This window comes from Thamnophis elegans, chromosome 15 (assembly GCF_009769535.1).
Source record: "Thamnophis elegans isolate rThaEle1 chromosome 15, rThaEle1.pri, whole genome shotgun sequence".
NCBI lineage: Eukaryota > Metazoa > Chordata > Lepidosauria > Squamata > Colubridae > Thamnophis > Thamnophis elegans.
This window is the reverse complement of record NC_045555.1, coordinates 25,413,079-25,427,030: the sequence shown is the minus strand read 5'-3', so window position 1 is coordinate 25,427,030 and position 13,952 is coordinate 25,413,079. Positions and strand designations below refer to the sequence as shown.

The 13,952-nt window shown below is 41.8% G+C and overlaps 1 protein-coding gene across 1 annotated transcript in view; it reads left to right on the top strand.

Moving 5' to 3' along the window:
- Positions 1-6,506, top strand: part of LDB3 (LIM domain binding 3) — a 138,618-nt gene extending 132,112 nt beyond the window's left edge. Inside the window, exons 13-16 of the mRNA XM_032232242.1 lie at positions 1,632-1,812; positions 2,953-3,073; positions 4,722-4,837; positions 6,389-6,506. Coding sequence (XP_032088133.1) covers positions 1,632-1,812; positions 2,953-3,073; positions 4,722-4,837; positions 6,389-6,478 — 508 coding nt within the window. The 3' untranslated portion in view covers positions 6,479-6,506. The remainder of the gene's footprint in view (positions 1-1,631; positions 1,813-2,952; positions 3,074-4,721; positions 4,838-6,388) is intronic.
- The last annotated feature ends 7,446 nt before the right edge of the window (positions 6,507-13,952 follow it).

The window sequence follows — 13,952 nt, the reverse complement described above, 5'->3', positions numbered from 1 at the left end:
GGCGGTTTGAATCCCTAGTGCCGCATAACGGAGTGAGCTCCCGTTACTTGTCCCAGCTTCTGCCAACCTAGCAGTTCGAAAGCATGTAAACATACAAGTAGAAAAATAGGAACCACTTTTGGTGGGAAGGTAACAGCGTTCCGTGTGCCTTTGGCATTGAGTCATGCCGGCTACATGACCACGGAGACGTCTTTGGGCAGCGCTGGCTCTTCGCCTTTGAAACGGAGATTAGCACCACAGGGGTGGATTCCTGCCGACATTACTACCGTTTTTGTGCCCCAAAACACTTGTGCATGCATGGTACAGTCACTTGTCCAGCCGAGTTATTACCTATTTGGCTGAACCGGTCCAAACCGGCAGGAACCCACCTCTGGAGCATCTCCCCTTAGAGTCGGGAGTGACTTGCACATACACTATATTGCCAAAAGTATTCGCTCACCCATCCAAATTATCAGAATCAGGTGTTCCAATCACTTAAATGGCCACAGGTACCTAGGCATGCAGACTGTTTTTACAAACATTTGTGAAAGAATGGGTCGCTCTCAGGAGCTCAGTGAATTCCAGCATGAAACTGTGATTGGATGCCACCTGTGTAACAAATCCAGTCGTGAAATTTCCTCGCTCCTAAATATTCCACTGTCAGCTGTATTATAAGAACGTGGAAGTGTTTGGGAACGACAGCAACTCAGCCACGAAGTGGTAGGCCACGTAAACTCATCCAACATCAGTGTGTGACCTCACAAATGCGCTTCTGGAAGAATGGTCAAAAATTCCCATAAACACACTCCTAAACCTTGAGGACAGCCTTCCCAGAAGAGTTGAAGCTGTTATAGCTGCAAAGGGTGGACCGACGTCATATTGAACCCTATGGATTAGGAATGGGATATCACTTACAGTAAGTTCATATGTGAGTAAAGGCAGGTGAGCGATTACTTTTGGCAATATAGTGTATGTGTGAGGGGAACTTTTCCTTTATCTTTTGTACTCCACTATTTTTTCCCACTACGTATCAGGGGTTTTTTTTTCCTGAAAAAATAAAATAAAATTTGTTAAGTAACAGTTGTAATTGATTGTGCTAGAATCCTCCTTCTGAAACCCTGCATTCAAAACACTAGTGATTGATAAATTTATTGTGTCCAGCTGGCTCAATTTGGCTGACCTTCTCTCTACTTTTCTTTTCAACCAAATGCAAACTGAATTGCTTCTCCCCTATGTCAGGTGCTAAGAATTGGGACCATCCATTAGGTTGCAGCCCAGAAGAACTATTTAAGCCGATACACAAGAATCTAATCAGCTAAAATTCAACATTAAATTGGCGCCAGATAAGAATGGGATTCAGGAATGATTGGACTTGGACGTTTGTGGGAACGTAATGACTCTAAGCTGATGACACACTTAACTCCCCTTTCCCAGCTCTGCCTGCTCTCCCCCTATACACATTAGTATAAATGAAGTGGCATTTTATACTTTTGATCATGGAATTTAACTCAATAAGCTTTGAATTGGTTAGTCTTTAAGGAGGTTTTTCTGGGCTTTGTTAAGCTAATTCCTAGGAGTCGTTAGAACAGACCCATATGTGCAAGGGATAGAAAAACAATATATTTTTGAATGTGTTTGATTCATTCTTACAGAGGGCCCTTCTTGGTAGCCATGGGTCGCTCTTGGCATCCTGAGGAATTCTACTGTGCTTATTGCAAGGCTTCCCTGGCTGATGTGGGCTTTGTGGAAGAACAAAACAGTGTCTACTGTGAGCATTGCTACGAACAGTTCTTTGCCCCGACCTGTGCCAGATGCCATATCAAGATCATGGGGGTAAGTCCACAAGCCAGCTGGGAGGAATCCTGGCCAAATCATGCCTAGGGGGAAGAGTCTAGCTACTAGATATGGGCTGCAAGAATTTGAATGACCCTCGGGGAGCACTATAGAGACAAAGAAAACGTTTTTGTGCTTCTGCCTTCTCCAAATGCTGAAGGAAATGGAGTCTCGCTTCCCAGAGTGCACTTGTTTTGAGAATGCAGGCTGATGGGTAAAGGGGTGGGGTCAGCTTCAAACAATATACTTGGTATTTGTCACTCTGGCCACTAGATGGTGCTAGAGAGCAACAACAGTATATAAAAGTTATATGCTGGGGAATGACACTAGATGGGGCTAGAGAGCAACAACAGTATATAAAAGTTATATGCTGGGGCATGACAATGGCACTGAAAAAAGTAACTTATGACTGTTTTTCATATTTACGACCATTGCCGTATCCCCATGATCATGTGATCAAAATTCAAATGCTTGGCAACTGGTTCATATTTATCTTGGTTGCAGCATCCCGGGGTCATGTGGTCCCCTTTTGTGACCTTCTGACCAACAAAGTTAACAAAAGCAGCAATTCACTTAATAAGTGCGGCAAGAAAGGTCCTCAAGTGAACAAAACTCACTTAACAGTTGTCTCGCTTCGCAACAAAGTTGAGGTGCACCACCATGTCTGAACAGTGGTGGGATTCAACCAGTGTGACAACTGGTTCACTGAGCATGCGCTTTGCTCTGCAGCCCCAATGAGTAAAACAGCTGAGGCACAGCAATCTGCTCTGCCGCGCCTATCAGCTGGGCTTCAAACAAAGGAAATATAGGACAGATTAGCGCAGGTAGCGCAGGGGCGAGTGGGCAGAGCCAACTGATTGCCAGAACTACTGGTTCACGTGAACCGGTCCAACCAGCTGAATCCCACCCCTGCACCTGAAGAACATCTTGTGATACCCCACCATGGGGAATTCCACATGAGTTGCTTGGACATTATTTCTCCTGGATGAGCGGAATTAATCATTGATCACTGAATTAGTTAGCTCGTCAGGTTTCCGAAAGATGCCCTAATTAAGATAAAATAAGAGCTAGCCTTGCCCGTGTTCCTTTCCCCCCAAAAGGAGGACGTTTCTGGAAAACCACTTCTCTTTTCTCTTCCAGGAAGTGATGCATGCTTTGAGGCAAACTTGGCACACCACTTGCTTTGTCTGTGCTGCCTGTCGGAAGCCGTTTGGAAACAGCCTCTTCCACATGGAGGATGGAGAACCCTACTGTGAGAAAGGTGCTAAAGAGTTCCTCAATCAGTTGATAATCTTGCATCTTTCCAAAGAAAACACCCTCAGCTTGGAAATCCCCTCCTTCTCTACTGCTTTCGTTCATGCTTGCTTCTTGCAACTCTTTGCCAGATGGTCTTCATGTTCAGCCATGTTCTCTTAGGGATGACTTCCAAAACGCAAATCTGCATCATGCTTTAATCTCCTCTTTTTCTTCTTTTGCTTTTCCCCTTTCCCAAATCTGCAGACATTGAACTTTTTGAGGTCCTCTTTTGTTCGCAGGTGGGACACGGTGGCTCAGAGGCTAAGATGCTAAGCTTGTTGATCAGAAAGGTGGGCAGTTCGGCGATTCAAATCCCTAGAGCCGCGTAACGGAGTGAGCTCCCGTTACTTGTCCCAGCTTCTGCCAACCTAGCAGTTCGAAAGCATGTAAAAAAATGCAAGTAGAAAAATAGGAACCACCTTTGCTGGGAAGGTAACAGCGCTCCGTGCACCTTTGGCATTTAGTCATGCCGACCACATGACCACAGAAACGTCTTCGGACAACATTGGCTCTTTGGCTTTGAAACAGAGATGAGCACCGCCCCCTAGAGTCGGGAACGACTAGCACATATGTGCGAGTGGAACCTTTACTTTTACCTTTGTTCGCAGTGATTTTGAAAAGCAACTGCTAGTTTGACTTCACAGTCCTTACTCAGTTACTTTCAAGGAACACAGTGTGAAGTTGAGGAAAATTTGATTCCCACGAACTATTTTGACATGGTTGTACCATTTTCTTGACAGCAATATGTCACTCTCTTACTCCTGCAATTTTTTTTCAACTTCTGTAGATTTAATCCTGACATTTCCTTCAAGACTCAATATTGTTTGGGGGTTTTTTTTGTTCATTTGTTTTTCATTTTTGCAAACATTCATTTGCAAAAGATTCATTTTTGCAAACAGCTGAATGACTTCCATCTGATCCCTAAAGGGATAAAGAGATTTTAAAAAAACCACACACATTTAGGTAAGGAGAAAAGGTCCTTCAGTTAAAAATCAAAGTGTCCCAAATCTAGAGATATAAAAAAGGTAATTATTGCTCTAGCATCGCTAATATTTGGTGTAGAGGAAGAAGCTTATAATGCACAATATTCATTCTATAAATGGTTGCATTTGCAGCCTGGGCTCTGGCATTGCTTCATGTCGGAATGCCTCACCGATCATGTTTAGTCTTGCCTTCCTTCCCACAAGTTCCCCATGCATCCTTATTTGCTTTCACAACTGCGAAATGCTCTAATGCTGGTCAGGCTAAGAGAGAGATCAGCTGGCTGATCTCCTTCCCTCCTCCTTTTAGTCTGTAAGAAATCAGGATTCGAAACTAGTTCTTCCTGCTCCTAGTCTAATGCTCCAAATATTGTGCCACACCAGGCAAGTAGTCAACTCATTTCAAACACCGTTCCAGGAACTTCCGCAAAGTTGAGGAGGAAGGCAAGCAAAAATAAACCCACAGTTTTGCATTAAAGAATGCATTAAAATCCACTGCTATCTTTTTGTCCCAATACTACCTAGGCGTGTCTATGACATCACCGTAAATCATGAGAGGACATTAATATATTTATTGTAGTACTCTTTATGTTGCAAACCTCATTTTTTTCTCTTTGATATGTATTCTTCCAGACTATGTTGCCTTATTCAGCACCAAATGTCATGGATGCGACTTCCCCGTTGAGGCTGGAGACAAATTCATCGAGGCCCTTGGTCACACCTGGCATGATACATGCTTCATTTGTGCTGTAGGTATCTTCCCAAAACTGGTAGGTGGGTCACAAAACGTAACACACAAACATAGATACCCAAGAGAGGGTCCAGGAGTATTCTAAATGTTTCACAATGAAACAGACATCTTGTAGCTATGGCCAACCTGCTCAGGGTAAAAGTTCATGTGATATGTTCTTCAAAACATGTAGGAGAAACAGGGGTGGACTGCTACACATTTGCCCAGGCTCAGGAGAACGTTATGGCCGGTTCACAAATCCCACCCCTGGCTGGCCCCTCCCCTCCCACTCCTCCCCTCCCCTCCCCGGAGTCTCCACGGGGCTCATTTTGCATGCAAGGTAAGTACAGGGTGGAGGATTGGGGAGGGGGGAAAATGGGCCTCCCGGAAGTTCCAGAAAGCCGGAAACGTGGCTGTTTCCGATCCCCTGAGGACCTCTGGAGCCCGGGGGAGGCAGTTTTCACCCTCCCAGAGACTTGAGGAAAGCCTCCGGAGCCTGGGGAAGGTGAAACCCACCCCCCTGCCTGGTGCAGGAAGCCGACTAGGCCACGCCCACCATGGCCACCCCCACCCAGCAACCTGGCTGAGGACCCGTTGCTGAAATTTTTGAAGCCCACAAAGGGGTGAACTGCTTCCGGTAGTAAAAAAATGCTACTGGTTTGCAGAACCGGTAATAAAAAATGCTAAAAAAAGCTTTTTAAAAAAAGTTTCAAGGATTGCATGTTACACAGCTGATCTTTGGAACTTTTTTAAAAAAACTTTTAAAGAATTTTTTTACTACAGGTTTTCTGGAAACACGGAGGTGGAGAGGTCTGTTTTTGTTCCCATCAGGCTTCCCTGAAGCGTGCTAGGCCAAAAATGGGGGGGGGGGGTGCTGGGAAAGAAAGGAAGAAAGGAGGGAGGGAGGGAGGGAGGGAGGGAAAAAGGAGAGGAAGGAAGGACTACAAATCTGGCAATAATAATTTCAGAGGATAATCCAGGGCTGGAAGGACCTGGAGGTCATCTAATCCAACCCTGCTCCAGCACGACATTGTTAAAGTGAGTTTCTGTCTTTTGATCCCCCAGTTACATGACTACATAACCACGCCCACCCAGTCACATGGTCCCACCAAGCTACGCCCCACCAAGCCATGCCTACAGAACCGGTAGTAAAAAAAAAAAAAGATTTCACTACTGAGTACCCCCCTGAGAAGAAACTATATTCTGGTTCTTCTTGGAGGTAGATCTGGATCATCTTCATCTGTGCTCAGTTTGGTAGATCATTTTTGGAAAGAAATGACTGATTGCATCAAAACTCCAACTGTTTTGTGTGTGTAATGTCAACGCATTCAAGGATGTTCCTGGAGGCAAGTCAGTGCTTTTCTAAAGGAACTGAATGAAGGAATCATATCAACCATATACACCAATCTCTCCCTTTTTCTCATTGTTTTGACTCAGGAATGGGGGCTCAGCACATCTTATGCTTAGATTGCTCTAATTTTGCTGGTTTTGCAGAATGGACTGAAATGGAGGGACTCAGAATCGTGTCGGCTTCGATGCAATTCCAACTTGCTGTATCTCTCATTCACAGGTCTGCCATGTCAATTTGGAAGGTCAACCGTTTTATTCGAAGAAAGATAAGCCTTTGTGCAAGAAACACGCCCATGCCATCAACGTCTAAAGAAAGATCCGGAAGGGAATAATGAAGCAAAAAAGGGTGGAGGTTGATTCAACAGATTAAATATAGATCACTATGGATTTCTGAGGATAGGGGAGGGGAAGGGGAGGTCACAAATTATGGACATTTTGAATTATGCTTTTGTGTGTGCAGATCTATTTCTGATGCACAAAAGGGGGAATGAATATTCATAGTTTGGCAGCCAACTTGTAATTGCTTGAGCAAAATGAACAAAATAAAGGGGCAGTTTCTATGTAAGCATATTTAGGATAGGTTTACCCTAGTAGAACCCATTACTGTTAAAAAAATTAAATAGAATCCTTTCTTAGTATTATCATACAGCTCAAAAGTGCCAAATTACACAAAGTAACTTAAAGTCATAGTCCATTGTGATGATGAGTCAATTAAGTATTCCTTACCAAGCCAACGGAGAAATATTCCATTGTTCTATGTTGCGACTCTTCTTCACACTACTTAGATGTGGCATAACTTTGAGGTTAAAGAAAAATGATAGGCCAGATAGAATTAACAAAAACATGCCATGAACTGACCCAATCAAAGCTTGAATCCAAACACAACTAAAAACTCCTCTGGTAATTCTCCTTGATTACTGGGTTTTCTTGTATATAGGTGTGGTTTTCCTGGATTTTTAAAAAATGTGCTTTTTCCAAGCTGGTAAACTTTGGGGATAATATCCGACCCCCAGTAATCATGAATGGCTCTTCCTAAGTCTCATTCCTATATTGGAATATATCCCCCAGGAGTAGAACTGTTAGAAAATGATTTTCAAAGGGTTTTGTATGTCTGTGGAGACCTTGAGCTTCTGATCGTTGGTAGGAAAGTTGAGCAAAATGATGAGAAGGGCTGCATGGAAGAACGAAGAGTTAACTCAGAGGATCAGTTGTCTTCCATCTGCCATTGGGGAAGGAAGGAAAAAGTGTTGGATTGTATGTTCACCATGCCATTGTCACTATCAAGCTAGCTGACCATGGAGGAAACACTTACATAAGAAATTTCCCCAAGGATGAGACCCTCTGGTTGAGATTACTTGCGACGGATAGTAGAAGCTGTAGACTTTGGATAGTTGGAAGTCAACACTTTGCATTCCAGTTGAGACACTTTGCCAACTGATGGACGAGCATTTGGCTTGGTCAAGAACACTGAGTTCTTGAAAACTCTTACTCGTAATAGCAGTAATGAGGAAGGTGGTCATTTCTTTTTTGTTGATGGTTAGGAAAAGCTACATTATAATTGCAGCTACAAAAAGATATAGAGTTAGGGGGAATATCCAGATTATTATTATTTTTTAATTTCTTTGTTTTCAAGAATGTGACATTTTGTTTGGTTAAAACTGGTGCCATTCACCGGACAGACCTTGAACGAGAGACTTGTAATTCTTTAAAGACGGTTGTCTCTAAAGTGTGGTTGTGTTTGCTGCTACAAGAAAAAGAAGCCTGCAGAACCTTGAGTAGTTTTCCTTTCCTTTTTTTTTTAAAGTTTTTGAACAAAATGCTATTTAGAATTTCTGCAATTATTTACTTTTTGAAGCTTTTGTCCCCTTGTGTTGGGCAGACTGTATTCATTCTGGCTAGCATTTGGGTATTTCATTCTTTAGCATCAGGTAATTGTTTATATACGGTGAAGCCACTGGCTTATATCTGCTCAGATAAGCATCCTAAATTTAGACACAGAAGGACTCGTTCTATGTCAACATTGTTAGACGCTGATTTGAATGGGCAACACTGTCATAAAGATAAAAGCCATGTACTCCAGTAGAATATGTTCCAGCATGGAAGCTGATTTCTTATTTAAAACAATGTACAATATTTATTATTCATTTGGGGGGAAAAACAAGAGGGAAAAAGAACGCAGTTTGATTTTCATGTTTGCTGTTTGACTGGAATCCCGACCTCAATCAGGCTAAAAGCTAAAATAAAAGCTGCATTATAACCAATGGCTTCTTCTTCTCAAAATCCTATGCTTTATTTTAAGATCCCTTTTGGATCCTGTGGAAGAATAAAAGATGCTTTATTGAAGAACTGGCATTAACTGGATTTTAAAATGCTTAACCAGGACTGAGTCCAGTCCCTCATCTCTTGTCTTCTGCAAATAATGGAACACACCGTACAATATTTATTTTTTGGTATGTAACATTTTTGCCTTGGATAGTTGAGCAAATTTTAAATCTTGTTTATCCACATCTGTAGCACTTTAATTCTTGCTTATCGTGCCCATGTAACAAGGAAGACACCAACATCTCATTCAGAATTATTCTTAAAAGAATCTGCAGCATTTTGGTCAAACTTATTTTTCTGAAAGATACACTTTCGTTTTCTTACATTTCCAAGCTAGTAACTTAGTACAAAATGCAATAACCAGTATAATCTGAGGAGTCAACAAAGTACAGAGATAGATTCTAATTCATCTTCAGCTGGTTAAGTCCACCGTAACTCCAAAAGGGAATTCCATTTATGGCATCTTAGTAGAAGGATGATCAGATTCAGCTGTGGATGGTGAGCTTCGTGCACAAAGATAGCACAACATTATTCATTGAAAACATTCATGCATGGCATTAAGCCATAAAAGGGATGTGTTTTAGTTTAATACATCTCATGGTGGGAACCTAACTCATTGTGGTTATTCCATTCTGATTTATTCACTAAGCCATAGTTAAAGAGCAATAGGCATAGCACAGCATTGGATCAGTCCATCAACAAATTTTAGGGATTATTCTGATGCTGTAGACAGGGCATGTTTATTGTCTCCCTTGGGATAGACCTATTGCTAATACCATCCAACCTGCAGGAAGAGAAAGCAGATATTGGACTGGGTAGTCGTTCAACCCTCTTTAAGGAGCAAGCAACCCAAAATAGTATTCCATTACTTTGGACCGTTTTGAAGCACCGTTCTAAAGAAAGGAATCCATGATTTAAAGATCTTATCTTATATATTTTCCCTGCCAGCGTATTTTTAAAAAGTGCATTCTTATTCTCAAAATGAAAGAAGTTGCTTCTTCTTCTTCTTGTACCATATCCACCATCGGAAGTTCATAATCATGTTGGCAATCCTATTTTTGTCAACAGCCACATGAAAAAGTGCTGCTCAGTTTTGTCCAAACCAGCCCCTTAGATTTTGAAGCCATGATGTTCTTCTTCTGCCTGGACCTCGTTTGCCTTCAATCTTTCCTTGCACAATTAAGTGAAGTATGCTGTATTTTTCTGGGTGTCGCATCACATATCCAAAATATTCTGTCGCTTTTTAATGGTTTTGATGATTTCCCTTGACTTTCCCAGGGGGCTTATCACTTTCTCATTTCTGATTTTGTCAACCCAACTTATACGTAAAGAGAAGTTTCTACAGCAAACTAATTGCTCCAGATTAGGTCTCTACTCCATTCAGGAAGGCTGTTGATATTTAACATTGGGCTGCTTAGTATATTTCCTTATGATCAAATTTTATTTGAGTAGAATCACATCCATCTATCCTTAATAAACTTTTTAAAAAATTGTATAGAACAGTAGTCCTAGACAAGTCGTAAATTCACTGGTCTACAGCAAGAGAAACACTGGGGGACGACATACCAAATTTATCTTTATGACAGATATAACAATTACCATTGTTTATGCTAAACGAAACTTGTTATCCTTTGGTTCCACTTTTTTTTCTCTGCCTTTTGCCTTGTTCTTCCTAATACTGTACCTGTGAATGACCAAATAATACAATTTGCCTATTAACCTATTCAGAAGACTTGATAGGTTATGTCAATGACATCCGACTCAAAGATGATTAGATTTTTAATCACCTTTAGAAGAAGCAAATCCATTGAAATCAACAGAACTACTGAAGCATGATCCTACTTTTTTTTGCAGCTAATATTTTCGCTCTAGCTGAAATGGGCAGAAAACGGTTTGAAATTTGGGGGGCATAATTCAGATTCTGTTGAATTTTGTGAGAAAACTCTGATTAATTTGTGGCTGGCCTTCCATCTTCCATTTAGTCTTAGGACAATGCATTTTGCTTGAATCCTAATTCTGAAAGGAAGTCTACCCCAACCAATTAATCACTAATCAATCTATCTATCTATCTATCTATCTATCTATCTATCTATCTATCTATCTATCTATCTATCTATCTATCTATTTATCTATCATCTATCATTTACCTATCATCTCTCTATCCATCCATGAAATTCCTTTGGTCCTTCATGAGTCAGTAGCTTGAGTAATACACTCTATTTAAAGCTTTCTTTGTATTCAGTGCTAAAACACAAAATAAAAATTATGCTGGGACTCAGGTGAGAAAAGATGTCCCTCTAATAGATGCTATTTTTTTAAATGACATTATTAACCTCTGTGCTTGAGTGATTTGCTTTCTACTGCAGTCACATGAAGCTTTTGTTTGATTCTTTTTTTAAAAAAATCTGTACGGAAATATTGATACGATACCACAAGTGACCTTACTTTGAAATAAGGTTGGGAAGCAGATCATCCTGGGGTATTTTTTTTCCAGTTGCTCAGCATACAGTGTGTTGATTCATGAAGTGTGACTTGATATATCTTGCATGGATTATCGGTGCCGAACACTAATAAAGTATTTTTTAAAAGTATGACCTTTTTTTTTCTCTCCTGAATTTATGTGAGAGAAGAAGGAATGTTCAACAACCAGAAACGTTTTCATCAAATAAACATCTTCTTTGGAAACTGAGCCATCGAAAGTCGAATTTGTATGCTTTCTGAAGAAGCCCTTTCTTGTCTGATGTTTTTCAGGTCAATTAGGTCTTTTCCCTGATCTTGTTCTATTACCAATGCTCGCAGGGAGGTGTGTGTGTGTGTGTGTGTGCGTACAAATGTGTGGAGTTTTGTACAAGGAAGGAAAGCTATGTTTGAAATCTAATTCTGTGGTGATCTTAGAATGCAGTGCAGAAGGGAGTGGGGTCTATTGAGAGGAAGAAGTGGGGGAGAGGAGGGGGAGGGGGAGGAGACCTGTGGGAACTTTACCGCTCTCTGATCTTGGTGGTTTTCTTGCAGACATTTCATGATGATGTTACCAACTAGGTAACATCATCAGTGCTAGAAGGTAGTGGACTTGCTCTGTCAGTGTTGGTGGGAGATGGGAGGGGTCTTGGTGGTTACTAAGCAGAGATTAACATCAGGGATAATACTAGCTCAGGGGTGTCAAACTCAAGGCCCAGGGGCTGGATCTGGCCCATTAGGTGCTTAGATCTGGCCCATGGGGCTGACTTGGAAATAGCAAAGGACTGGACTGCGGTGCTTCTGCCAGTGAAAACGGGCTCCTGATCTCCATTTTCGGCTCTTACAGCCTCCTGCAACCCTCTGCCAGTGAAAATGGAGATCAGGAGGGCCCTCCCGGGCAACCCCAACATGAGTGACATCAAGCTGGCCACATCCACTTTGGCCATGCCCCAAAGTGGTCAAACACAACCCTGATGCGGCCATCAATGCAGAGATGGTATTCTGTAGAAGCGGTAGCGGAAATAGGCTGGCCCTGCCCCCACTGCCTCCCAGCTGATCTTCTTTTGTTGTCCTGAACAGGAGAACAGAGCTGGAAAGCAGGTTAGGAGGTGGGGAGGGAATGGGAATTTTGCAGTATCCTTCCCCTGCCACGCCCACCAAGCCACACCACGTACACCAAGCCATGTCCACAGAACTGGCAGTTAAAATGTTTGAATCCCACCACTGTCTCAAGGAAATCGAGTTTGACACCCCTGCATTAGACCTAGAACCAAGTTGTAAACAACACCTCAAATCAAGGAACTACCAACTCAGGCAAACCAACAAACAGTAAGCAACAGCCTAATCGAAGAACCACCAACTTTGAAAGCTAAGCGACATTGGTTATAAATTGAGGACTACCTGTAATTGCACGGATGAAAGCAAAACCAGATTATAATAGGGGCAAATTACAATTTACCTACTTTTCATAAAGTGATTTCTTGAGATTGTTGGCCCGAGCACTTCATATCTTCAGAAGCTTTACATATTACAAGAGATTCATGCTGGCAGGGACAGTTCAGAAGTCTGCAGAGAATTCAATGTTAAATTTTCTAGTAGCAAGGTCAAAATACGTAAACAATCCACACACAAGAAGAAAGAATTGCACAAACTCCAGTAAGCTTAGGTTTTGCTTCGCTGCCTTCTTTGTCATCACCGGATAATTTATTATAAATGTACTCAGGGTGAAAGTTTCTGCAATAGAGTTTGCTCAGGAAGTGGGAACAAGCTTTGAGGATATCCTTTTTCCGGGCCAGAATATCCAATACTTTCAATTTTATATACAGCGGAAGCAATTAATTGCAAGAGAAGCCCAGATCGGTTTCCTGTGGCTTTGCATGCAACAGCAACCATTGTTCAAAGTGTTGAATTGCTTTGTGATTTCCGAAATTACGTTGCGCTGATTTTTTTTAAATAGACATTGCAAAAGTTGATTTTTGAGGATTTTATCATCTTTATTTCTCAGCACAGGCACTCAAGCAAGGGACGGAAAGAAGCAGAATTGGTCATTCATAGTTTAAAACCAAGGAAAATGTTTAGTTAACGTAGCAGAATCCATTGTGTTTTGCACTAACTAAATCCAATAAAGTGAATATAAAATGTCCCTAGGATTTCAGATGATTTTAACACATAACAGATTAACAGAGTTGGAAGGGACCTTATAGGTCATCTAGTCCAACCCCCTCCTCAAACAGGAGACTCTACACCATTCTGACAAATGGCAGTCCATTTTCTCGCACTTAACCAAAGTTCTCGCGCTTTACCAAAAGTGTACCTTACACAGGTAGTCCTCGAATAGTTCACTTAGTGACCATCCAAAGTTACAACGGCACTGAAAGAGTGAATTACGACTGTTTTTCACACTTATAACCATAGCAGCAGCCTCGTGGACACGTGATCAAAATTCAGATGCTTGGCAACTGGCTCATACTTATGACGGTTGCCGTATTCCCAGGTCACAGGATCACTTTTTTGCAACCTTCTGACAAGCAAAGTCAATGGGGAAGCTGGATTCAACACTTAACAACCGTGTTACTTGCTTAACAAACACCATGACTCAATTAAAAACGATGGGGAGAAAGGTGGTAAAGGGGGGCAAAATTCACTTAACAACGAACTCATTTAGCCACAGAAATTTTGGGGCTAGTTTGCAGTCGTAAGTCGAGGACCACCTGGGCAATTTGAAAAAAAAAAAAGCTTTGGAAGCAAATCATTGCTGAATCGGAGGTGAGCTGAGTTGATCTGTGGATGCTGATATTCAGAGTGTCTGAAGCAGGGGTGAAATCCAGCAGGTTCTGGAGAACTGGTAGTGGAAGGAAATTTTTAGTAGTTTGGAGAACCGGCTGGCCCCAGAGTGGGGTGGGAATGGGGATTTTGCAGTATCTTTCCCGCGGCCACACCCACCAAGCCACGCCCACAGAACCAGTAGTAAAAAAATTGCATTTCACCACTGGTCTGAAGGCTGC